The following is a 26,041-nucleotide window of genomic DNA, read 5'->3' as shown; positions in this document are numbered from 1 at the left end:
TAGCACACAAAACATAAACACGCATATGAGCCACTTATGCAATGTTTTATTTATTTTCTTAGGAAGTTAGAAAACTTAGAATTTAGGAAGATAGCATGTATTAACTCTCCGTCCGTTAACTAAACCAATAGTTTAGTTAATCTCACACTCGCAGTCGTGCTGCTGTTCAAGATTGCAGTGATTAGGCTGTCGGCTGCAGGGGATCATGTGACTGACATTCAATCCAAGAGCACAATATCATATTTTATCATAATATTGTCACATCTGATTTATTTTTTTATTTTTTCAGGTTCACCTGCAGTGGAGGTGATGTGCTGGAGGGTGACAGCAAACCCTGGGGCAACTGGGGCAGATGGAGCCCAACCTGTGAAGGAAGAGGAATCTGCGGCATACAGACAGCGGTTTTAACACTGTAGATTGTTTCAAAGCAGTATAACTTAAATCAGTGTTGTTGCCATAACCCATTAACTATAAACATCTCTTTACTCTTTAACTCCTCTTTAATGCTTTCATGTAGAATAGAGTTTTGGTGGTCTAATCAGTCTATCCCATCTTGACCTTTTGACCTGTTCTTCCTTGTCCCTAATTGGTGTTACAGGTTTTTTCACTGGTGACAGTGCAGGTAAATGCACTGGAGTATTACTCTCTGCAAACTCTCTGTTTGCTGAAGAACATTCCTCCAACTCTATAGAGCTTGGTTGTGGAAAAGTCATTTATCTGGCTTTCAGTAGGTGTCGTCGATTTCTTCTGAAGGTGTTTCTGTCAGGCTTTTGAATCACACATGATCTCGGCACACATGATGACTCCTCAACACAATTGCTGGTTGCCTGTTGTTTTTGACTTTCACTCTCACGTTCTCTCCATCTGCTATAGATGGTGCCTGTTTTGCTCCACAAAGTAACTTTTCTGTTTCAGCTGTCTGTCCTTGATGTCTTTATGTACATTTCTGTACAGTTGTGGTCTCAACAGCCGTGTTGATGTAGGCAATTTTGTTTTCAGTCTTCAAACCATAAGCATCTGTACAGGAGATGCCATCCATAGGAGCATTTCTGTACTCCGATAGTGCAGTATAAGGATCTCTTTGGCTCTCTTGTGCTTTCTTTAACCCTTAGAGAGTCTTCGTTTAGCAGTCACACTCAGTGCCTTCCCGGTCAGAAGTGACCGGACACCTAAAAATGAAACTTCCTCCATCCCAGTAAAAACCAATGCAATTTATTTTTGTTCTATAATATTTATTCTTTTTAATTTAGTATTTTGAGACAATTTGATTGAACTTATTAATATTTATGCAATATTTATAGTCCATTTTTTGCCATTGAAAATAATGTTTTTTTTTTAATTATTATTATTTTTTATTTATTTTGTTTCTATGCTGTATTTTCGGTTAAAATAGAGACTAGGCTTTCAGAAAAAAAATAAAAATAAAAAAAATAAATCAATTTATTAAACATAAAATGAAATAAATCATGTTATTGCATGGGTTTACCACTAGATGCCTGTAATAGCTCTAAATGGAGATGCTTGTCTATTCTAGTTGTTTTTGGACCAAATTACTTACTTTTAAGATGTGGATTGATTGTATTTTTTTAGAAATTCTCAAATAATACTTTTTGCCAAGGTTTATAACATTTTATTAATTATTATTTTAATAATTGTAATAATTATTATATTAATTATATATTTATATATTAATTATAATTATTAATTATGTTATGTTTTTCACTCTTGATGTTTTAGAGTTTCACCCCTTCATTGCTGAGCACTTTTTTTCTGCATCGTGGCCGATTTGTAGCGAATTTTTGTGTTTTTGTCAATTTCCCATTCATTTCCTATGGGGACATTTTTGACCGAAGACCATGAGTGTGACTATTTTTTTTACGACCACTTAGCATGCTCGGATCATGACCTCAATTTTTTTCTGTGTTCACATACCTAATGCCAGAAAAGTCACCAAGTTTCGTAACATTCCAATGAAGCTGTGATTTTTAAAAATTCAAAACAGATTTTTTGTAATCTGAATTTATTGGTGTGTATGTGTATAAAAGTGTGTTTCTATGTGTGTGTGTGGGGGTGAATTTTTTGCACTCTTGATGTTGTAGAGTGTCACCCCTTTACTGCGGTGTACTTTTTTTTAGAATCGTGGCCGATTTGTAGATTGTACAGACAAAAATTCAGAGAATTTTTGTAAATTTCCCATTCATTTCCTATGGGTCGGTCATTTTTGACCGAAGGCACTGAGTGTGACTATTTTTTTTACGACCACTTAGCATGCTCGGATCATGACCTCAATTTTTTTTTGCATACATATACCTAATGCCATAAAAGTCACCAAGTATCATAACCTTCCGATGAAGCTGTGATTTTTTAAAATTCAAAACAGAAAATTTTTCTGGTCAGAAGTGACCGAAGACTCTCTGAGGGTTAACAGGTTCTTGACTGTCTGGATTGCTCTTTCAATTTGTCCATTTGCCTGTGGAAATCCAGGACTAGAGGTTGTATGTCCAAACATTTTTCATGCCCTTTATATTTGTTTTTGTGATGTATCTTATTTTGAAGGCATGTTTTACGTTACCATAGCGACCAGAGAGCGTTAGGGAGCAGAGAGGATGTTACTCATGTTATGTTGTTGGCGCGATGTTACGAGGACGGTGCTAATAAAGTTGCGAGTAGGCCTACACATTGGATTCACGTTTATTATAATATTTAAAAAATACCCCAGTTTTTATGCTGGTCGTATCATTTTATTTTGTTGTATTTATCCACCACACCTTAAAGGCCGGTCCGTGAAAATATGGTCTGATATTAAACTGGTCCATGGTGCAAAAAAGGTTGGGGACCGCTGTATTAGACAACATTTAAAGTGTGCTATCTGTAATACTTTCAGACGGAGTAACACCAAAGAGCCACTCATCTGCCATGACATTCCAGACAGAGCATGGGCGAAAGTAGGAGTAGACTTGTTCCACTTCGACAGAGGTGAATATTTGGTGTGTGTAGATTACTTTTCAAAGTTTCCGGAGATTGCTAAACTCACAACTCAAACTGGCGTGGTTTCCTCCTAGACCTCTAAAGAGACACGATCGCTCTATATATTTTTAACAGTTTAAATTTACAATTCAAAATCTAATCACATTCAAGTATCACACACACAGCATATATCTGATAAATGTAAGCTCTGAGTGAGGGTTAAAAAAGTTTATCTTTCATGAGGTTTTAGACACTGGGAAGCAGAAATCACACATTTAAGCAAATATGATCCATGAAGCGTCTGTGTGTGTTTAGGAAAATAACAATCTTTCTGATTCAGAACTGCTTCTTGATTCTGGCACCGTTTGTGATAGTCGCTGGAGATGGGTTTACAATCTTCTCAAATATTAAAATAAGGTTTAAATTTGATTTGTATCAAATCATTTTCTGAATATGAGATTTGAGAGCAAATAATCTCTTTATATTTTTGCGCTCATAAAGAAAGTGCTTCTGTATAACATACTATTGTATAATTATGTTAGCAAATTATATAACATACTATTGTATATGTTAGCAAATTAGTATGTTAGCAGATTAGCTTTAAAAACCTAACTAAGTTTATACTAATAAAAGTGTTCACATTGAGATTACATGAAAGTTTTAAGTTAATTGTATGAATTAATGTACTCAATACAATACATTTTAATTGTTTTTAACTTGAAATGTTTAAATACAAAATAAAAATCTGCTAGTTCTGCTTACTTAAACTTTGAATTTCAGAACTTAAAAAAATTGAGGCAATTGATTGCCTTAAATGTTTTGAGTTCTGCCAACTTATTCGGGTTTACAGTGTACTTCATAGATTTGAGTTATATTAATTGAATGGACTTATTACTATTAACTTTATTTACCCAAGTTATCTTAACAATAAGTTGTTGAGTTACTTGGACACAAATCAGAAAAAATTTATGCTTAAATTGTTTGAGTTAATAAACTTAAATGATTTAAGGCAATCAGTTTCCTCAAAAGGTTTGAGTTGAACTCATCAGGTTTTACAGTGAAGTGTCTCAGTAAGCGAAATGACTGCAATGTAAATGTTGAAGAAATGTAAAAGACTTTGTGACTCATATAAGCCATTAAGGCAGGTATTGGTATAGACAACTATGCATACTGATGGGCACATTATTTAAACGGCTGTCTGATGGGCACCTTTTGTATTCTGTAATGCAAATACGATCCTAGTCAGTAGAATGATAATTAGGCTATAAGACATTTATTGGTATAGACTACTATGCTTATTGATGGGCACATTATTTAAACGGCTGTCTGATGGGCACCTTTTGTATTCTGTAATACTGTAAACAGTGTAAGCAGTTTCACATTTAATAGTACCATTAACAGAAGTGACCATATCTAAAAACATTTTAACAGACATATACTTACAACTGCAATAAATAAATAAAAACATACCTGTAGAGCTGAGCATTTTTGATTTTATTTAAAAATAGTGAGAAGATTGTTTAATTGTATGTCATTTAAAAAAAATATTGCAGTATTCACTCTGTATGCTTAAATGGCCTATTGCTTATTGATCAAATAATGTCTGATGTAACCATGTACCGTTTAGGATAAAGAATTGTATTCAAGTCACAAATCAGGTTACGCCAAATCTTAGTTTAAAATATTTTATTTGTAACAAACACAATATAACAACAACTTACAATTATTGCTGCTGCATGAACAACTGTTGCAGAGCACTTCTTGCATCTGAACGCCCATCATCAACATTGCAAGATGAACGTTCAGCATCTTTATCACGATCACACCATATTTTGGGGATATTTGGGGATATTTAATTTAATTAATCAATCAACAATACTATTGATCAGCATTACCAAACGTGGACGTTCCACTAGAAACAAACATTGATGTATTGTTTTAATTTAATACTGTGAAGCTGCTTTGATACAATCTATGTTGTGAAAAGCGCTATATAAATAAATTTGACTTGACTTGACTTGACTTGACACCACTCTGGTATAAATCTGTCCATGTATAATTCACACAAGTTGTGTAGTGTACAGCATGTCTCCACCATATCAACAACATTTACATTGCAGTCATTTCGCTTACTGAGACACTTCCACCTTCCTTTCAACCTCCCAAACGCATGCTCAACCACACATCGGGCTCGACTTGTTCGCATGTTGTAAAGTTCTTGGCCCTCTGTAAGCCTGCCAGTATCAGGATATGGTTTTAGCAACCATTTCTGCAATGGGTAAGCAGAATCACCAAGAATGAAGTAGCCAACATCAGTTCCACATATGTTTTTTAGTCTCAGAACATGCACACGTTATTGGGAGCGGTGTCGTCTCCTCTTCCCTGTGGCGCTTCTGTTCGGGTCTTGATGCCGCAGATTCCTCTTCCCATACAGGTTGGGCTCCAGTCGCCCCAGTTCCATCATAAGTTCAGTATGGCGTACCACAAGGCTCAGTACTAGGACCGTTGCTGTTCACCCTGTACATGCCACCCTTGGGAGATATCATTATATCATTTATTGCATGGCATTAGTTTTCTCTGTTATGCTGATGATACTCAGCTTTATATTTCTTCACGCCCGACGAAACTTACAAATTCAGAAAATTAATGAAATGCAAAGCTGATTTAAAAAATTGGATGACTAAAATTCTGTATTATAAATTTTAATGCCGGACAAGTAGTTGGTTGAGGGTAGGCTACACGCCTGCACACATATATATTCAAACACACACACACCTATAGACTAAACATGTAATACGCATGTGCACGCCATCAGCGTTCTCACAGGTTTGTGTTTTAAAAGTTTGCACAAGGAGAACTTAAGGGTTTTCTGTTAGAACGGTGTCATGTCAGCGGCCCCTAAGTTAATAACTAATGATCGTTGCGACGGAAGTGAATAAATCAAAACTAACTTTAGCTGGACAATAACTTTATTCTAGATCTGCTGTAAAGCCAAAACAATCTCTGTTACTGTAATTTCCTATTACCACTGTAAAGCTGCTTCGAAACAATCTATACTGTTAAAAGCGCTGTATAAATAAAGGTGCTAATGCTTTTACTGGCAATTCGACCTGATCAGTGTTTGTCTAAAGTGTGTTTACGTGACTTGCAACAATCATTTAGTTTCACCGACTGGAACAATATGGATAAACACTGATTTTTATGTGTTTTCATTTCTTCAATGCAAATTATCATAAGACTTTAGAAGTCAAGTTGTGTGAAAATACATGACACTTAAATTCTGCTTGAAATAAAGAAAGTCATACAGGTTTGGAACGACGTGAGAGTGAGTAAATGATGACAGAATGATCATTTTTAGCTGATCTTTTCCTGCTGCTTTGCAAGCCTTGATATTTACAACAGGAAATACAATTACAAAATCAACCCAGCATTTGATAGGCATTTCCGTGAGTAAAACACTTTCCAAGGACACTCAGTTAAACAAACAGAAGTTTGTATTTTTGTGAGTTTATTTACAAGAGCCGGGACTCGAACACGGGTCTCCGTAGCACATGTCGGTGTACTTGCCCATGATGCTATCGTGTGATATATCTGACTAAAAACTATAGGCTGATTAATACCTTTGGCTTATTGCAAATACTACAAATTGCATACTTTGTCTTTAATAGCAAATGTTCATTATTAGATAAACAAAACTTAGCTATACACTGATATACAAATATTTTGTGGTTAAGTAAATACTACAGAAATAAACAATGTATTTTCCTTGAAAAAGTTAGTTCAGGCAAGAATTTAAAAAACGTGAGTAAATTCTATATTAGTACTCAATTCAAGTGTGTCGAAATGAAAGCGTAAATATCAATGTTATAAAATTAAGTCAAATTACTCAACTTTTCTGATACTGGTGTTCCCATCATGCACTGGGCCTCAAATAATAATTTCACTTTTTTCCAGCTGTATTTACACTGTTTTATCATTGCTTTTGATGTTGATTAGTAACTTGCCATTTTATGACATTTGGAGTTCATTTTCTACCAAAAATGACACATTCAAACACAAAAACGGGTCATTGTGTATTGCCTACCAAATATTGAGGTCTCTGCGTTCACAACACTCTTTCGACATGTAGATATGGTGTCTCACACTATATCTATTAATTACTTAGATGTTTCTAAGTAAAGCATATACTTTAAATGTGTGGTTTAATTCAATGTTATATTGTTTGAATGAAATGTATTGCAACGGCTACTTCAACTAAATAGATATTACACAACTTTTAGTGATTACTGGCTAAGTTAAAATGACTTATTTTGTTTGTTAGTTTGAACTTAACTTGGTTAGGTAGAGTTTACTTAATTCCATATGTGAAATTTACTTAAAAAATATTTGTGCAAAAACTTGCCAAAGAAAAATTGATACTTTTTTTTCTTATTGTTTTTTTCAGTGTACTTTGCACAAAATACTATTGTATACTATAATGTATTTTGAAAGTATACTTTCAATGCATTGTTACAATGATCATCTCCAGCACACAGTTAAACCTAAAATATATTTTTAATAAAGTGCAAATAGATACACTTTTAAAAAATAAATTGAATTTTCTCTTCAAGTATATATATATATATTTAAATATATTTTGAGAAAATATACTACAATAAAATTATTTTGAAGTGTGTTAAAAGTTTTTTTGTTAAAATAGGTAAAAGCATGATGCTAATATACTCTTATTTAAAGATAGTGAAATCTTTGTTAGTATATTTGCAATTTACTATTGAAAAAGGGAATATATTTCAAATACAATAAAGTATACTTTTTTCACTAGGGGTTTTCCTTAATAAACATGAAAATGTTATGGTACTATACACATGCTCTGTGTGTGCTTGATCATTCTCACATCACAAGGGTTGAGGTTTCTGTTTCCACCTGATCACTGATAGCTGAGGCTTAAAATATTACAAATTTAAGAATATGTTTAAGAATATGTTTAAGATCTGCTGATCCTACATCCTTACATTACATCACATGAAAAACTAAGGTGAACTACACTGTATTGGGCATTCAAGGTGAACATGATGGCATCAACTTACTGATTAGATTCAATATAGTTTCCATTGAAGGGGTTTGGTCAGTCTTTGATCTTCCTACAGAGAGTCAAACTGTGTGTAAAAAGGGGAAGGGGGATGGGGGGGGGCAAGTCATCTCTAAAGCTGAAGGTAAGGTCAACACCTTTAAGGACTGCCCACTGAATGCCTATAAGATACCATGTAAAGTTCCTTTAGTCAGACTTGATGACCTCAGCTACCGACAGCTCGTGTTCTCAGTAAAGAATTCTGCTGAAATTACAACCAAGTCTCCTGGTCTTCGCTTCTGAGTTTCCTACAGGCTGCAGATAGTCTACCTGAAAATTAATCTAACAATCAGTATTTATCAATCAGGCCAGTGCTGTAGAAATGCATCACTTCTTTTCCATGATGTTTTCACTGCTGGCCATTATTGGTCATGTGAGCGGTCGGCCCGCAGAACGTCGTTATGAGCGGAGCGTCGACCGACCTTACAGATCTGAGCTGACGGTGTCCAACGGAATGAATTGGGGATCATGGGGATATAAGAGCATGTGTCCAAGTGGAAGGTACGCCGCAGGGTTTAGTCTGAGGGTAAGTTGACTCTATTTTGCTAATATGAGGGTGAATGAGTGTTTCAAAGGTTCAAAACTGTGGAGTTGCTGTTTGTCATTTAATTCCAGGATTCTTCAGGGAACTGCAGCTGCTTAAGATTTTTACAGTGTTTTTAATACTAAAGAGCATGAAGATAAATGTTACTAAGTGTTGGGTTAGAGTTTACTCTTTCAAGTGGAAGATTGTCTCAATGATGTTGTTTTAAGGTGGAAGGATCAGTTGGTGGTGGTGATGATACAGCGCTCAATGGGATTCGTCTTTACTGTGTCGATCGGCCAGGCTCACGTGACTACAACTCAATTGAGTCCAACGTCGGAAGGTAATGGACTCAGATTATTAACAATTCTTTAATTAAGTGTTTAAGCTGTTTAAGTAAATTGAGGATTTTCTTGAAAATAATAATCGATTTGATCAGGCAACCTCTGTGTGTGTTTTCTTCAGCTGGGGTGAGTGGACAGATGTCAAATGGTGTCCTTCTGGATACTTGACAGCTTTCCAGCTGAGAGTTGAATCTTCCCAAGGAGACGGAGATGATACGGCTGCAAACAACATCAAGTGAGTGTGTGGTGCTATAAGTTATAACATCTCTTACCCAGTGTAAACCTCTTACACCATCTCTTACCCATCCTGGTTTTATTTAGCTATTCCCCCATCAATAGTTTAGTTAATATCACACTCGCAGTCGTGCTGCTGTTCGTGATTGTGATTGGCTGCAGGTGATCATGTGACTGACATTCAATCCGACTGCGCAATAACATATTTTATCATAATATTGTCACATCCGAATTTTTTCCAGGTTCACCTGCACTGGAGGTTTAGTGCTGGAGGGTGACGGCACAAACTGGGGCAACTGGGGTCCTTGGAGCCAAAAGTGTATGGGAAAAGGAATCTGCGGCATCAAGACACTGGTAGAACCGCCACAGGGAAGAGGAGACGACACCGCTCTCAATAACGTGCGCATGTTCTGCTGTGATTAAGGTGATGTGATCACAATCAAAAACTCAGATCTTACTAATAGTGACTGAAGATTTAGAACTAAATCTGATTTTGCTTTCAGGTGTTCGAGGATGACAACAAGAACAGCAAGAAGATCAAATGTATTGAAATTATTGATCATCATATTATGATAAACTAACATTGTCATACAACAGTTTTGTAATGTAAATATGTAAAGTCAGCCGGTCATTATCACAAAATATAATATGATTGGCTGAATTTAAATACATATAAATGTAATGTTCTGATTGGCTCAAAAAAGAAGCAGGCATGTTCTACTGACCAACCAAAGAAGGAGCTGGATGATTTTGCTTAATCTTGTGTATAATAATGAGATTTTTTCCTTAATAAATTTGAAATGTTATGGTACTATACACATTCTCTGTGTCTGCTTGATCATTCTCACATCACAAGGGTTGAGGTTTCTGTTTCCACCTGATCACTGATAGCTGAGGCCTACAATATTACAAATTTAAGAATATGTTTAAGATCTGCTGATCCTACATCCTTACATTACATCACATAAAAAATTAATTGTGTTGAGGAGTCATGAAAAACCGAGATCATGTGTGATTCAAAGGCCTGACAGAAACACCTTCAGAAGAAATCGACGACACCTACTGAAAGCCAGATAAATGACTTTTCCACAACAATGCATTGAAAGTATACTTTCAAAATACATTATAGTATACAATAGTATTTTGTGCAAAGTACACTGAAAAAAACAATAAGAAAAAAATGTATACATTTTTCTTTGGCAAGTTTTTGCACAAATATTTTTTAAGTAAATTTCACATATGGAATTAAGTAAACTCTACCTAACCAAGTTAAGTTCAAATTAACAAACAAAATAAGTCATTTTAACTTAGCCAGTAATCACTAAAAGTTGTGTAATGTCTATTTAGTTGAAGTAGCTGTTGCAATACATTTCATTCAAACAATATAACATTGAATTAAACCACAAATTTAAAGTATATGCTTTACTTAGAAACATCTAAGTAATTAATAGATATAGTGTGAGACACCATATCTACATGTCGAAAGAGTGTTGTGAACGCAGAGACCTCAATATTTGGTAGGCAATACACAATGACCCGTTTTTGTGTTTGAATGTGTCATTTTTGGTAGAAAATGAACTCCAAATGTCATAAAATGGCAAGTTACTAATCAACATCAAAAGCAATGATAAAACAGTGTAAATACAGCTGGAAAACAGTGAAATTATTATTTGAGGCCCAGTGCATGATGGGAACACCAGTATCAGAAAAGTTGAGTAATCTGACTTAATTTTATAACATTGATATTTACGCTTTCATTTCGACACACTTGAATTGAGTACTAATATAGAATTTACTCACGTTTTTTAAATTATTGCCTGAACTAACTTTTTCAAGGAAATTACATTGTTTATTTCTGTAGTATTTACTTAACCACTAAATATTTGTATATCAGTGTATAGCTAAGTTTTATTTATCTAATAATGAACATTTGCTATTAAAGACAAAGTATGCAATTTGTAGTATTTGCAATAAGCCAAAGGTATTAATCAGCCTATAGTTTTTAGTCAAATATATCACACGATAGCATCATGGGCAAGTACACCGACATGTGCTACGGAGACCCGTGTTCGAGTCCCGGCTCTTGTAAATAAACTCACAAAAATACAAACTTCTGTTTGTTTAACTGAGTGTCCTTGGAAAGTGTTTTACTCACGGAAATGCCTATCAAATGCTGGGTTGATTTTGTAATTGTATTTCCTGTTGTAAATATCAAGGCTTGCAAAGCAGCAGGAAAAGATCAGCTAAAAATGATCATTCTGTCATCATTTACTCACTCTCACGTCGTTCCAAACCTGTATGACTTTTTTATTTCAAGCAGAATTTAAGTGTCATGTATTTTCACACAACTTGACTTATAAAGTCTTATGATAATTTGCATGAAGAAATGAAAACACATAAAAATCAGTGTTTATCCATATTGTTCCAGTCGGTGAAACTAAATGATTGTTGCAAGTCACGTAAACACACTTTAGACAAACACTGATCAGGTCGAATTGCCAGTAAAAGCATTAGCACCTTTATTTATACAGCGCTTTTAACAGTATAGATTGTTTCGAAGCAGCTTTACAGTGGTAATAGGAAATTACAGTAACAGAGATTGTTTTGGCTTTACAGCAGATCTAGAATAAAGTTATTGTCCAGCTAAAGTTAGTTTTGATTTATTCACTTCCGTCGCAACGATCATTAGTTATTAACTTAGGGGCCGCTGACATGACACCGTTCTAACAGAAAACCCTTAAGTTCTCCTTGTGCAAACTTTTAAAACGCGAACCTGTGAGAACGCTGATGGCGTGCACATGCGTATTACATGTTTAGTCTATAGGTGTGTGTGTGTTTGAATATATATGTGTGCAGGCGTGTAGCCAACCCTCAACCAACTACTTGTCCGGCATTAAAATTTGTAATACAGAATTTTAGTCATCCAGTTTTTTAAATCAGCTTTGCATTTCGTTAATTTTCTGAATTTGTAAGTTTCGTCGGGCGTGAAGAAATATAAAGCTGAGTATCATCAGCATAACAGTGAAAACTAATGCCATGCAATAAATGATATAATGATATCTCCCAAGGGTGGCATGTACAGGGTGAACAGCAACAGTCCTAGTACTGAGCCTTGTGGTACGCCATACTGAACTTATGATGGAACTGGGGGCGACTGGAGCCCAACCTGTATGGGAAGAGGAATCTGCGGCATCAAGACCCGGACAGAAGCGCCACAGGGAAGAGGAGACGACACCGCTCCCAATAACGTGTGCATGTTCTGAGACTACAAAACATATTATGTGGAACTGATGTTGGCTACTTCATTCTTGGTGATTCTGCTTACCCATTGCAGAAATGGTTGCTAAAACCATATCCTGATACTGGCAGGCTTACAGAGGGCCAAGAACTTTACAACATGCGAACAAGTCGAGCCCGATGTGTGGTTGAGCATGCGTTTGGGAGGTTGAAAGGAAGGTGGAAGTGTCTCAGTAAGCGAAATGACTGCAATGTAAATGTTGTTGTTGATATGGTGGAGACATGCTGTACACTGCACAACTTGTGTGAATTGTACATGGACAGATTTATACCAGAGTGGTGTGATCGTGATAAAGATGCTGAACGTTCATCTTGCAATGTTGGTGATGAGCGTTCAAGAAGTCAAGATGCAAGAAGTGCTCTGCAACAGTTGTTCATGCAGCAGCAATAATTGTAAGTTGTTGTTATATTGTGTTTGTTACAAATAAAATATTTTAAACTAAGATTTGGCGTAACCTGATTTGTGACTTGAATACAATTCTTTATCCTAAACGGTACATGGTTACATCAGACATTATTTGATCAATAAGCAATAGGCCATTTAAGCATACAGAGTGAATACTGCAATATTTTTTTTAAATGACATACAATTAAACAATCTTCTCACTATTTTTAAATAAAATCAAAAATGCTCAGCTCTACAGGTATGTTTTTATTTATTTATTGCAGTTATAAGTATATGTCTGTTAAAATGTTTTTAGATATGGTCACTTCTGTTAATGGTACTATTAAATGTGAAACTGCTTACACTGTTTACAGTATTACAGAATACAAAAGGTGCCCATCAGACAGCCGTTTAAATAATGTGCCCATCAATAAGCATAGTAGTCTATACCAATAAATGTCTTATAGCCTAATTATCATTCTACTGACTAGGATCGTATTTGCATTACAGAATACAAAAGGTGCCCATCAGAAAGCCGTTTAAATAATGTGCCCATCAGTATGCATAGTTGTCTATACCAATACCTGCCTTAATGGCTTATCTGAGTCACAAAGTCTTTATATTTTAGTTTATTATCATGTAGGTAACTTTTACAATAGGTTTTCATAAGAAAAACATTTTTTTGTATGCAGTGTGAACTAACATGAACCAACAATGAATTACTAATAAAGAATGTATTTAAGTAACATTCATTTTACATATATGCCTTATATCATATGGATCCGATCCAACCGATATAGATATCATTCCACAAAGTGATGATGTCACTGACCATTATTGGTAACTTGCATATTACGTACTGCTGTAATATGTCATGCGGCGCCGCGTTTTCGACCAGGCAGAACAATCCTTCCATCCACCATAGATAATTTCTCGAGTTGCTTGTCTGATCTGTCTCAGCTGCTGCCTGAACCCAAACAAACAGATGAACTAGAAGAACTAACTAGCACTATGAGCACCATTCTCTCTAGAACATTGGATGTTGTTGCACCCGTTAGATTAAAAAAGGTCACAGAGAAAATTAAAGCACCATGGTACAATAATACTACGCATGTTCTAAAGAGAGAAACCCGTAATTTAGAGCGTAAATGGAAACAAACTAATTTAGAGGTCTTTAGAATCGCGTGGAAAGACAGTATGTCACGTTATAAAAAGGCCCTAAAAGCGGCCAGGGCTGAGCATCTCCGCAAACTAATAGAAAACAACCAAAACAATCCTAGGTTTTTATTTAACACCGTGGCTAGACTAACAAATAAACAGACGTCACCCGAACAAAATATCCCGTTACAGTTTAGTAGTAATGATTTCATGAACTTCTTCACTGAGAAAATAGAAAACATCAGAACCACAATTGTAAACGTTCAATCCTCAATCGCACCTTATAATTCAGCCTCAATTTTCCCCCCGCAAGAACAATTACAGTGCTTTACAACTATAGAACAAAAAGAGTTAAATAAACTTATCACTTCATCTAAAACAACAACATGTTTATTAGATCCTATACCAACTAAACTACTGAAGGAAGTGTTACCTTTAGTGGAAGAGCCTCTCCTCAATATTATTAACTCGTCTTTATCTTTAGGTCATGTTCCAAGAACATTTAAACTGGCAATGATAAAACCTCTCATTAAGAAACCACAATTAGACCCGCATAATCTAGCAAATTATAGACCCATTTCAAATCTACCTTTTATGTCTAAAATACTAGAAAAAGTTGTGTCCACTCAACTGGGCTCTTTCTTGCAAGAAAATGATATCTATGAAAAGTTTCAGTCAGGATTCAGGCTGCATCATAGCACTGAAACTGCACTCGTTAAAATCACAAATGATTTACTCTTAGCTTCTGACCAAGGCTGCATCTCAATACTAGTTTTACTTGATCTAAGTGCTGCGTTCGATACTATAGATCATACAATACTCTTAGATCGACTACAAAATTATACTGGTGTTCAAGGACAAGCATTAAGCTGGTTTAGATCATACTTATCAGACCGCTGGGGATCTGTGTTGGGCCCTCTGTTATTCTCAATATATATGCTGCCACTTGGAAATATTATAAGGAAACATGGAATTAGTTTCCATTGTTATGCTGATGACACTCAAATATATATTTCATCACGGCCGGATGAAAACGCTAAATTATCCAAATTGACAGAGTGTGTTAAAGATATAAAAGATTGGATGACGCGTAATTTTCTTATTAAATCCAGACAAGACAGAGGTAATACTTATCGGTTCAAAAAACCGCCCACAGAACCTCTCACAATACAACTTTGACATCGTAGGATGTCCTGTTACTTTATCCTCTACAGTAAAAGACCTGGGTGTTATACTCGATTGTAACCTGTCTTTTGAAAATCATATTTCGTATGTTACAAAAACAGCCTTTTTCCACCTTAGAAACATTGCTAAGCTACGTAATATGCTATCAGTTTCTGATGCAGAAAAGTTGGTTCATGCATTCATGACCTCGAGACTAGATTACTGTAATGCTTTATTAGCCGGTTGTCCTGCATCCTCAATAAACAAGCTACAGTTAGTCCAAAATGCAGCCGCTAGAGTTCTTACTAGATCAAGAAAATATGATCATATAACACCGATTTTATCATCACTACATTGGCTACCTATAAAGTTCCGTATTAATTATAAGGTATTGCTATTGACTTATAAAGCCCTAAACGGCTTAGCTCCAGTCTATTTAACGGATATTCTATCACCCTATAATCCATCACGCTCTTTAAGATCAATAAATTCGAGGCTTTTGGTCATACCTAGGATATCCAGATCAACCAAAGGAGGGAGAGCATTTTCGCATTTGGCTCCAAAACTCTGGAATAGCCTTCCTGATACTGTTCGTTACTCGGACTCACTCTCCCAGTTTAAAACTAGATTAAAGACGCATCTTTTCAGCCAGGCATTCATATAATATTGTTAATTTCACAGTTTCAAACTACAATCCGGCCTCTAGTTCATAAATGCCAGAGGAGAACTGGCCCCCGACTGAGCCTGGGTTCTCCCAAGGTTTTTTTTTCTCCATTAGGTCACCTGATGGAGTTTTAGGACACCATTAGGTCACTTGATGGAGTTTTTCGGTTCCTTGCCACTGTTGCCTTTGGCTTGCTCAGTTGGGGATATTTTGGGGATATTTAATTTTATTCTATCAATCAATAAATTCCACTAGAAACAAACTTTGTTGTATTATTTTATTTTAATACTGTGAAGCTGCTTTGATACAATCTGTATTGTGAAAAGCGCTATACAAATATACTTGATTTGATTTGATTTGATGCCTTATAATATGTGTATAATATTTTACTATAATAATGTGTATTTTGCTTTTGATAATGTGCCCCTTAATAAGCATGATTTCCACTGGCCTCAGTTATAATAGCACAGCTATTACTTTATTTATATATTAAGTTCACATCAGAGTGCAAAAATACAAAGGTGCTTATAAAATGTGCATACAAATGTGCATACATACACATACAAATGAAACAAAACAGGTGCTTTTGAGAAGTACTATTACAAATGTGCACACAAACGAAACGGCAGGTGATTTTAAGTAGCCGCCTACTATTTACACAAAAAACTTTTAAGGCATTAAGGCAAACAGAAAGATAGATGTTTTGTCCATCTACTTCCGCTGGAGAAGGGCTGCGGTCAAATTACTGAAGACTGATGCAAAAGACTCAGATTCTTTCTGTCTTTGTGACATCTCCTCCCGTCTGAGTTGTGCATCATAGTCCAGTTCCTCTCGTCTCATCATCATTTCTTTCTTCATTTCTTCTCTTCTCAGCTCCCGCTCTTCTTCCATCTGTTGCTGTGTTATGTCCCGCATACACTGCAAAAACTCCCTTGATGCCAAATCTGCAGCTTTGCGTTTGCGACTCTCTGTAAAAAAGCAGACACAAAAATAAGCAGGATATTTGGGATGTCTTCTGATAGATTATAGATTGTGGCATAGCACATACAGTATACCAAACTGTAAAGTTTGTTACATATATTTAGCAGGTACATTAAACGCAAAAATACCTGGTCTAGTCCTTTGTGGAATGTGATGTGATCCTCCTCTTATTATGGTTAGATCTTCAGGGCCATCATGTCTCTCTATAATAAAAATATATTTAGAATAATTACATACTGACAAGAAACTAACAAAATGTTTAATACTTCTGTGGTGTATTTTGTATATTGTTTTGCATACCGGGTGTCGACGTTAGCAATATGCGACCTGCTCCACTTCTGAGTCAAATAAAGCACTCTGAGATGACGATTCTAGCACACAAAACATAAACACGCATATGAGCCACTTATGCAATGTTTTATTTGTTTTCTTAGGAAGTTAGAAAACTTAGTATTTAGGAAGATAGCATGTATTAACTCACCGTCCGTTAACTAAACCAATAGTTTAGTTAATCTCACACTCGCAGTCGTGCTGCTGTTCAAGATTGCAGTGATTTGGCTGTCGGCTGCAGGGGATCATGTGACTGACATTCAATCCAAGAGCACAATATCATATTTTATTATAATATTGTCACATCTGATTTATTTTTATTGTTTTTCAGGTTCACCTGCAGTGGAGGTGATGTGCTGGAGGGTGACAGCACACCCTGGGGCAACTGGGGCAGATGGAGCCCAACCTGTGAAGGAAGAGGAATCTGCGGCACACAGACAGCGGTTTTAACACTGTAGATTGTTTCAAAGCAGTATAACTTAAATCAGTGCTGTTGCCATAACCCATTAACTATAAACATCTCTTTACTCTTTAACTCCTCTTTAATGCTTTCATGTAGAATAGAGTTTTGGTGGTCTAATCAGTCTACCCCATCTTGACCTTTTGACCTGTTCTTCCTTGTCCCTAATTGGTGTTACAGGTTTTTTCACTGGTGACAGTGCAGGTAAATGCACTGGAGTATTACTCTCTGCAAACTCTCTGTTTGCTGAAGAACATTCCTCCAACTCTATAGAGCTTGGTTGTGTCACAGTGTCTGGTTGTGTTCCACGTATATCCACTAGATGTCCTCCTTTTCCCCACGGTGTCATGCACATGAACTTCATCTCCCACAATTCCTGTCTGTGTATCACACCTAGGTGTTAGTAATTGTAATCACCAGCTGTCTCTCGTTTTCCCCTCGTCATGCATGTATTTAATGCCCTGTTTGTCTTGTGTTCTTTGTGAATCAATGTTGTATGTCACGTGCTTCTGTTCTCGTGTTTTCCTGCCTTGCCTGTTTATTGTTTTGTATTGATTTCCTGGATATTGAACCCTGCCTGTCTTGACTTCGTTTTTGGATTACCCTATTAAAACTCATCTTGCTGCATTTTGGATCCCGTCTGCTTTCATCCTTGTGCGGTTCGTGACAGATTGATCCACCAAAAGAAGCAGTATGAGTTCCCGTCGCCATTTCCCCACTGCAAGAGGTGAGCAGAGACAACCACCACCAGAACCGTCTTTCAGTGAGTCCCAACCCAGGATGAACATTTTTGAGTGTTTTGCTCTGTGGGCTCGGAAAACAGACGAAAGGTTCATCGTCAAACCCTCTGAGCCTCAGCCCACAGAGAGTTTTGTGTCGGACCACCCCCCCCCGCCATGAAGAGTCCTTCAAGGGGACCCGCTTGGCCAAGTTCCGTGGAACTCGGGGAGGTCGTAGAGGAGGCGGGGAGGGTCGGGAGGAGGTCCAGTCCCATCACTCGGTCTGGCCACCTTTCGATGCCGAAATTCCTCCGCCACGGGCTCCACCCAGTCAAGAGTCGTCCACTCGCCATCAGAGACGGCAGAGGAGGAGGAAGTTTCCCGGTCCTGACCTCGATCCCGAGACAGTGTCCGTGATCCCGAAGCCCGTGCAACCAGACAAGGTCCCAAAGCCCGTGCACGTGCAGCCGGCTGTCATCCCGAAGCCCGTGCAGCCGGCTGTCATCCCAAAGCCCGTGCACGTGCAGCCGGCTGTCATCCCGAAGCCCGTTCAGCCAGCGATCATCCCAAAGCCCGTGCAACCAGCCAAGGTTCCGAAGCCCGTGCACGTGCAGCCGGCTGTCATCCCAAAGCCCGTGCACGTGCAGCCGGCTGTCATCCCGAAGCCCGTGCAGCCGGCTGTCATCCCAAAGCCCGTGCAGCCAGCTGTCCCTAAAGACATCCTGGAACGGCCCGTCATCTCTGCAGTTATGGTGAGGAAGGCCGTATGTCTTTATTATGGGATAAAGGTAGTGCAGGCATGGAGGAGGCACGCTAGTTCAGAGAAGGCTTCATCGCTGCCCAGTTCAGAGAAAGCTTCATCGCTGCCCAGTTCAGAGAAAGCTTCATCGCTGCCCAGTTCAAAGAAAACCTCATCGCTGCCCAGCCCAGAGCGTGCACCGCCCAGCCCAGAGCGTGCACCGCCGCTGCCCAGCCCAGAGCGTGCACCGCCGCTGCCCAGCCCAGAGCGTGCACCGCCGCTGCCCAGCCCAGAGCGTGCACCACCGCTGCCCAGCCCAGAGCGTGCACCGCCGCTGCCCAGCCCAGAGCGTGCACCGCCGCTGCCCAGCCCAGAGCGTGCACCGCCGCTGCCCAGCCCAGAGCGTGCACCGCCGCTGCCCAGCCCATAGCGTGCACCGCCTCTGCCCAGCCCAGAGCGTGCACCGCCGCTGCCCAGCCCAGAGCTTGCACCGCCGCTGCCCAGCCCAGAGCGTACACCGCCGCTGCCCAGACCAGACACCGCTCAAGCTCCAGAACCCAGCTCAGAGCCTGCACCTCACCGTCGTAAGGCGAAAGAGGAGGAGGAGAAATGTCCCCGATTTCCCCAATGTCCCGGAAGTCGCCGCTGCTGCGGAGGAGGAGTCTGTTCTTGAGACCGCTGCTGCGGAGGAGGAGGAAGCTGTCCCTAAGGCCGCTACGGAGGAGGAAGCTGTCCCTGGGACTGCTGCCTGGGAGGAAGCTGTCCCTGAGGTCTGCCCAGCTGATCCTGAGCCGGAGCCAGAGACCTGCCCAGCTGATCCAGAGCCGGAGCCAGAGACCTGCCCAGCTGATCCAGAGCCGGAGCCAGTGTCTGTTCCTGAGCCGGAGCCAGTGTCTGTTCCTGAGCCGGTGGAGTCTGTTCCAGTTCCTGAGCCGGTGGAGTCTGTTCCAGTTCCTGAGCCGGTGGAGTCTGTTCCAGTTCTTGAGCCGGTGGAGTCTGTTCCAGTTCCTGAGCCGGTGGAGTCTGTTCCAGTTCCTGAGCCGGTGGAGTCTGTTCCAGTTCCTGAGCCGGTGGAGTCTGTTCCAGTTCCTGAGCCGGTGTCGTCTCCGCCGTGGCCGCCCGAGGGAGAGTCTCCGCCGTGGCCGCCCGAGGGAGAGTCTCCGCCGTGGCCGCCCGAGGGAGAGTCTCCGCCGTGGCCGCCCGAGGGAGAGTCTCCGCCGTGGCCGCCCGAGGGAGAGTCTCCGCCGTGGCCGCCCGAGGGAGAGTCTCCGCCGTGGCCGCCCGAGGGAAAGTCTCCGCCCTGGCCGCCCGAGGGAAAGTCTCCGCCCTGGCCGCCCGAGGGAAAGTCTCCGCCCTGGCCGCCCGAGGGAAAGTCTCCGCCCTGGCCGCCCGAGGGAAAGTCTCCGCCCTGGCCGCCCGAGGGAAAGTCTCCGCCCTGGCCGCCCGAGGGAAAGTCTCCGCCCTGGCCGCCAGATGAACTTTTCGCGTTGCCCCGGCCACCCGATGGTCCGTTCCCCTTGCCCCGACCGCCTGATGAACTGTTCCCCTTGCCTCGACCGCCTGATGAACTGTTCCCCTTGCCTCGACCGCCTGATGAACTATTTGTTTTCCCCTGTTTCCCCGTTCTACTGTCCATGTTTCCCTGGTCCTCATGGAGTCTGTTGCCCCTTGTGTCTGTTTCCCCGCACGGACCTGGCCCCCCATCCCTCCCCCTGGTCCTCCACCGGGCCACCTCCCTCCTGAGCTTTTGTTTTGTTCCTTGTCCTGTCTTGTAGTGTCTGGGAGCCACTCCGTTGAAGGGGGGTAATGTCACAGTGTCTGGTTGTGTTCCACGTGTATCCACTAGATGTCCTCCTTTTCCCCACGGTGTCATGCACGTGAACTTCATCTCCCACAATTCCTGTCTGTGTATCACACCTAGGTGTTAGTAATTGTAATCACCAGCTGTCTCTCGTTTTCCCCTCGTCATGCATGTATTTAATGCCCTGTTTGTCTTGTGTTCTTTGTGGATCAATGTTGTATGTCACGCGCTTCTGTTCTCGTGTTTTCCTGCCTTGCCTGTTTATTGTTTTGTATTGATTTCCTGGATATTGAACCCTGCCTGTCTTGACTTCGTTTTTGGATTACCCTATTAAAACTCATCTTGCTGCATTTTGGATCCCGTCTGCTTTCATCCTTGTGCGGTTCGTGACAGGTTGTGGAAAAGTCATTTATCTGGCTTTCAGTAGGTGTCGTCGATTTCTTCTGAAAGTGTTTCTGTCAGGCTTTTGAATCACACATGACCTCGGTTTTTCATGACTCCTCAACACAATTGCTGGTTGCCTGTTGTTTTTGACTTTCACTCTCACGTTCTCTCCATCTGCTATAGATGGTGCCTGTTTTGCTCCACAAAGTAACTTTTCTGTTTCAGCTGTCTGTCCTTGATGTCTTTATGTACATTTCTGTACAGTTGTGGTCTCAACAGCCGTGTTGATGTAGGCAATTTTGTTTTCAGTCTTCAAACCATAAGCATCTGTACAGGAGATGCCATCCATAGGAGCATTTCTGTACTCCGATAGTGCAGTATAAGGATCTCTTTGGCTCTCTTGTGCTTTCTTTAACAGGTTCTTGACTGTCTGGATTGCTCTTTCACTTTGTCCATTTGCCTGTGGAAATCCAGGACTAGAGGTTGTATGTCCAAACATTTTTCATGCCCTTTATATTTGTTTTTGTGGTGTATCTTATTTTGAAGGCATGTTTTACGTTACCATAGCGACCAGAGAGCGTTAGGGGGCAGAGAGGATGTTACTCATGTTATGTTGTTGGCGCGATGTTACGAGGACGGTGCTAATAAAGTTGCGAGTAGGCCTACACATTGGATTCACGTTTATTATAATATTTAAAAAATACCCCAGTTTTTATGCTGGTCGTATCATTTTATTTTGTTGTATTTATCCACCACACCTTAAAGGCTGGTCCGTGAAAATATTGTCTGATATTAAACCGGTCCGTGGTGCAAAAAAGGTTGGGGACCGCTGTATTAGACAACATTTAAAGTGTGCTATCTGTAATACTTTCAGACGGAGTAACACCAAAGAGCCACTCATCTGCCATGACATTCCAGACAGAGCATGGGCGAAAGTAGGAGTAGACTTGCTCCACTTCGATAAAGGTGAATATTTGGTGTGTGTAGATTACTTTTCAAAGTTTCCGGAGATTGCTAAACTCACAACTCAAACTGGCGTGGTTTCCTCCTAGACCTCTAAAGAGACACGATCGCTCTATATGTTTTTAACAGTTTAAATGTACAATTCAAAATCTAATCACATTCAAGTATCACACGCACAGCATATATCTGATAAATGTAAGCTCTGAGTGAGGGTTAAAAAAGTTTATCTTTCATGAGGTTTTAGACACTGGGAAGCAGAAATCACACATTTAAGCAAATATGATCCATGAAGCGTCTGTGTGTGTTTAGGAAAATAACAATCTTTCTGATTCAGAACTGCTTCTTGATTCTGGCACCGTTTGTGATAGTCGCTGGAGATGGGTTTACAATCTTCTCAAATATTAAAATAAGGTTTGAATTTGATTTGTATCAAATCATTTTCTGAATATGCAGAATATATCAGCAGATCTTAAATATATTAGTAAATTTGTTATATTGTAAGCCTCAGCTATCAGTGATCAGGTGGAAACAGAAACCTCAACCCTTGTTATGTGAGAATGATCAAGCAGACACAGAGAATGTGTATAGTACCATAACATTTCAACATTTCATTTATTAAGGAAAAAATCTCATTATTATACACAAGTTTAAGCAAAATCATCCAGCACCTTCTTTGGTTGGTCAGTAGAACATGCCTGCTTCTTTTTTGAGCCAATCAGAACATTACATTTATATGTATTTAAATTCAGCCAATCATATTATATTTTTTGTACTTTATGTATTTTTTTTACTTTACAGACTTAAATTACAAAACTGTTGTATGACATGGTTTATGTTAGTTTCTCAAAAAATGATGATCAGTAATTACAATACATTTGATCTTCTTGCTGTTCTTGTTGTCATCCTCCTACACCTGAAAGAAAAATCAGATTTAGTTCTAAATCTTCAGTCACTATTAGTAAGATCTGAGTTTTTGATTGTGATCACATCACCTTAATCACAGCAGAACATGCGCACGTTATTGAGAGCGGTGTCGTCTCCTCTTCCCTGTGACGGTTCTACCTGGGTCTTGATGCCGCAGATTCCTTTTCCCATACAGGTTGGGCTCCAGTCGCCCCAGTTGCCCCAGTTTGTGCCGTCACCCTCCAGCACAAAACCTCCAGTGCAGGTGAACCTGGAAAAAATTCAGATGTGACAATATTATGATAAAATATGATATTGTGCTGTTGGATTGAATGTCAGTCACATGATAACCTGCAGCCGACAGCTTTATCACTGCAATCTTGAACAGCAGCACGACTGCGAGTGTGATATTCACTAAACTATTGATGGGGGAAAACTGAGTCCTTAAATAGCTAAATAAACCCAGGATGGGTAAGAGATGGTGTAAGAGGTTTACACTGGGTAAGAGATGTTATAACTTATAGCACCACACACTCACTTGATGTTGTTTGCGGCCGTATCATCTCCGTCTCCTTGGCGAGATTCAACTCTCAGCTGGAAAGCTGTCAAGTATCCAGAATGACACCATTTGACATCTGTCCACTGACCCCAGCTGAAGAAAACACACACAGAGGTTGCCTGATCAAATCAATTATTATTTTCAAGAAAATCCTGAAATTACTTGTCTAGCTTAAACACTTAATGCAAGAATTGTTAATAATCTGAGTCCATTACCTTCCTACGTCAGACTCAATTGAGTTGTAGTCACGTGAGCCTGGCCGATCGACACAGTAAAGACGAATCCCATTGAGCGCTGTATCATCACCATCAATTGGTCTTTCCACCTTAAAACAACAACAACATCAAGACAATCTTCCATTTGAAAGAGTTAACTCTAACCCAACCCATAGTAACATTTATCTTCATGCTCTTTAGTATTACACAGACACTTAGATCTTAAGCAGCTGCAGTTCCCTGGAGAATACTGGAATTAAATGACAAACAGCAACTCCACAGTTTTGATCCTTTGAAACACTCATTCACCCCCATATTAGCAAAATAGAGTCAACTTACCCTCAGACTAAACCCTGCGGCGTACCTTCCACTTGGACACATGCTCTTATATCCCCATGATCCCCAATTCATTCCGTTGGACACCGTCAGCTCAGATCTGTAAGGTCGGTCGACGCTCCGCTCATAACGACGTTCTGCGGGCCGACCGCTCACATGCCCAATAATGGCCAGCAGTGAAAACATCATGGAAAAGAAGTGATGCATTTCTACAGCACTGGCCTGATTGATAAATACTATTAATTTTCAGGTAGACTATCTGCAGCCTGTAGGAAACTCAGAAGCGAAGACCAGGAGACTTGGTTGTATCTTCAGCAGAATTCTTTACTGAGAACACGAGCTGTCAGTAGCTGCAGTAATAAAGTCTGACTAAAGGAATTTTACATGGTATCTTATAGGCATTCAGTGGGCAGTCCTTAAAGGTGCTGACAGTCCTTAAAAGTGTTGACCTTACACACAGCCTTAGAGATGACCACTTAATCGAATCATCTAAAGACAATAGAGACTATTACCCCCGACTGAATATAATGCCCCCCCCCCCCCCCCCCCCCCCCCCCCCCCCATTGGATAAACATCACATGATGGTCACAAGAACTAAGATTATGTAATCATTCACTGAAGATCAATTAAGTGTTTAACCTAGATAAGTAAATTGAGGATTTTCTTGACAATAATAATTGATTTGATCAGGCAACCTCTGTGTGTGTTTTCTTCAGCTGGGGTGAGTGGACAGATATCAAATGGTGTCCTTCTGGATACTTGACAGCTTTCCAGCTGAGAGTTGAATCTCCCCAAGGAGACGGAGATGATACGGCCGCAAACAACATCAAGTGAGTGTGTGGTGCTATAAGTTATAACATCTCTTACCCAGTGTAAACCTCTTACACAATCTCTCTTACACATCCTGGTTTTATTTTGTTATTTAAGGACTCAGTTTTCCCCCATCAATAGTTTAGTGAATATCACACTCGCAGTCGTGCTGCTGTTCAAGATTGCAGTGATAAAGCTGTCGGCTGCCGGGTATCATGTGACTGACATTCAATCCAACAGCACAATATCATATTTTATCATAATATTGTCACATCTGAATTTTTCCAGGTTCACCTGCACTGGAGGTTTTGTGCTGGAAGGTGACGGCACAAACTGGGGCAACTGGGGCGACTGGAGCCCAACCTGTACTGGAAGAGGAATCTGCGGCATCAAGACCCGGATAGAACCGCCACAGGGAAGAGGAGACGACACCGCTCTCAATAACGTGCGCATGTTCTGCTGTGATTAAGGTGATGTGATCACAATCAAAAACTCAGATCTTACAAATAGTGACTGAAGATCTACTAAATCTGATTTTTCTTTCAGGTGTAGGAGGATGACAACAAGAACAGCAAGAAGATCAAATGTATTGAAATTATTGATCCTCATATTATGATAAACTAACATAAACCATGTCATACAACAGTTTTCTAATGTAATTCTGTAAAGTCAGCCGGTCATTATCACAAAATAAAGCCTAACCGGATGATCGGGAGATTTACATCCCGCCTATTATTGGAGTTGAAATTATTTTTATTCTTTCTTGTAGGTTAGTGATTCTTCTGAAGACTCCTGAACTTCAGCTGAAACGTTTGTCAAATATCAGCATTAAAGACTTTCTAAACATAACCTTGTATTTTCACAATGTTTTGCACAACACTTTACATCAGATCGTTCATTACATTAGTGCATGTGGCAGATGTTTACATCTAAAGCGGCTTATATTGCATTCAAAGTAATTGTCTTATCCGTTCATG

At 39.6% G+C, this 26,041-nt stretch overlaps 2 protein-coding genes and 1 pseudogene across 3 annotated transcripts in view; 2 read left to right on the top strand and 1 right to left on the bottom strand.

Moving 5' to 3' along the window:
- The window catches only part of LOC311097583 (vitelline membrane outer layer protein 1 homolog), a 193,378-nt pseudogene extending 167,454 nt beyond the window's left edge, over positions 1-25,924 (top strand). The window contains exon 6 of the transcript XR_014609511.1: positions 25,611-25,924. The product of XR_014609511.1 is annotated as a vitelline membrane outer layer protein 1 homolog (transcript). The remainder of the gene's footprint in view (positions 1-25,610) is intronic.
- LOC311097050 (vitelline membrane outer layer protein 1-like) lies at positions 8,439-9,619 on the top strand (the record flags this gene model as incomplete). The annotated part of the gene is made up of 4 exons (XM_084136512.1): positions 8,439-8,621; positions 8,849-8,961; positions 9,084-9,197; positions 9,439-9,619. The coding sequence occupies 4 exons, from the start codon at positions 8,439-8,441 to the stop codon at positions 9,617-9,619; spliced, it is 591 nt and encodes a 196-aa protein (XP_083992638.1).
- LOC311098153 (vitelline membrane outer layer protein 1-like) lies at positions 22,825-24,643 on the bottom strand. Its single transcript, XM_084138218.1, has 5 exons — positions 24,258-24,643; positions 23,919-24,028; positions 23,683-23,796; positions 23,234-23,415; positions 22,825-23,154 (listed from the first exon to the last, which is right to left on the bottom strand). Exons 1-4 carry the CDS (start codon positions 24,459-24,461, stop codon positions 23,235-23,237), a joined length of 609 nt encoding a protein of 202 aa, XP_083994344.1. The 5' UTR covers positions 24,462-24,643; the 3' UTR covers positions 22,825-23,154; position 23,234.
- Positions 25,925-26,041: the final 117 nt, after the last annotated feature.

Source organism: Abramis brama (assembly GCF_963993115.1).
Source record: "Abramis brama genome assembly, chromosome: 15".
Taxonomy (NCBI): domain Eukaryota; kingdom Metazoa; phylum Chordata; class Actinopteri; order Cypriniformes; family Leuciscidae; genus Abramis; species Abramis brama.
Note: the sequence above shows the minus strand (reverse complement) of the source record. Positions and strands in the feature narration are given on the sequence as shown.

Excerpts from the sequence above, each read along its gene's own strand:
- LOC311098153 (XM_084138218.1), bottom strand. The coding sequence starts at position 24,461 with ATGCATCACTTCTTTTCCATGATGTTTTCACTGCTGGCCATTATTGGG. Across the intron at positions 24,029-24,257 it reads CCGCAGGGTTTAGTCTGAGG|GTGGAAAGACCAATTGATGG; the intron begins GTAAGTTGACTC and ends TGTTGTTTTAAG. Across the intron at positions 23,416-23,682 it reads ACGGCCGCAAACAACATCAA|GTTCACCTGCACTGGAGGTT; the intron begins GTGAGTGTGTGG and ends AATTTTTTCCAG.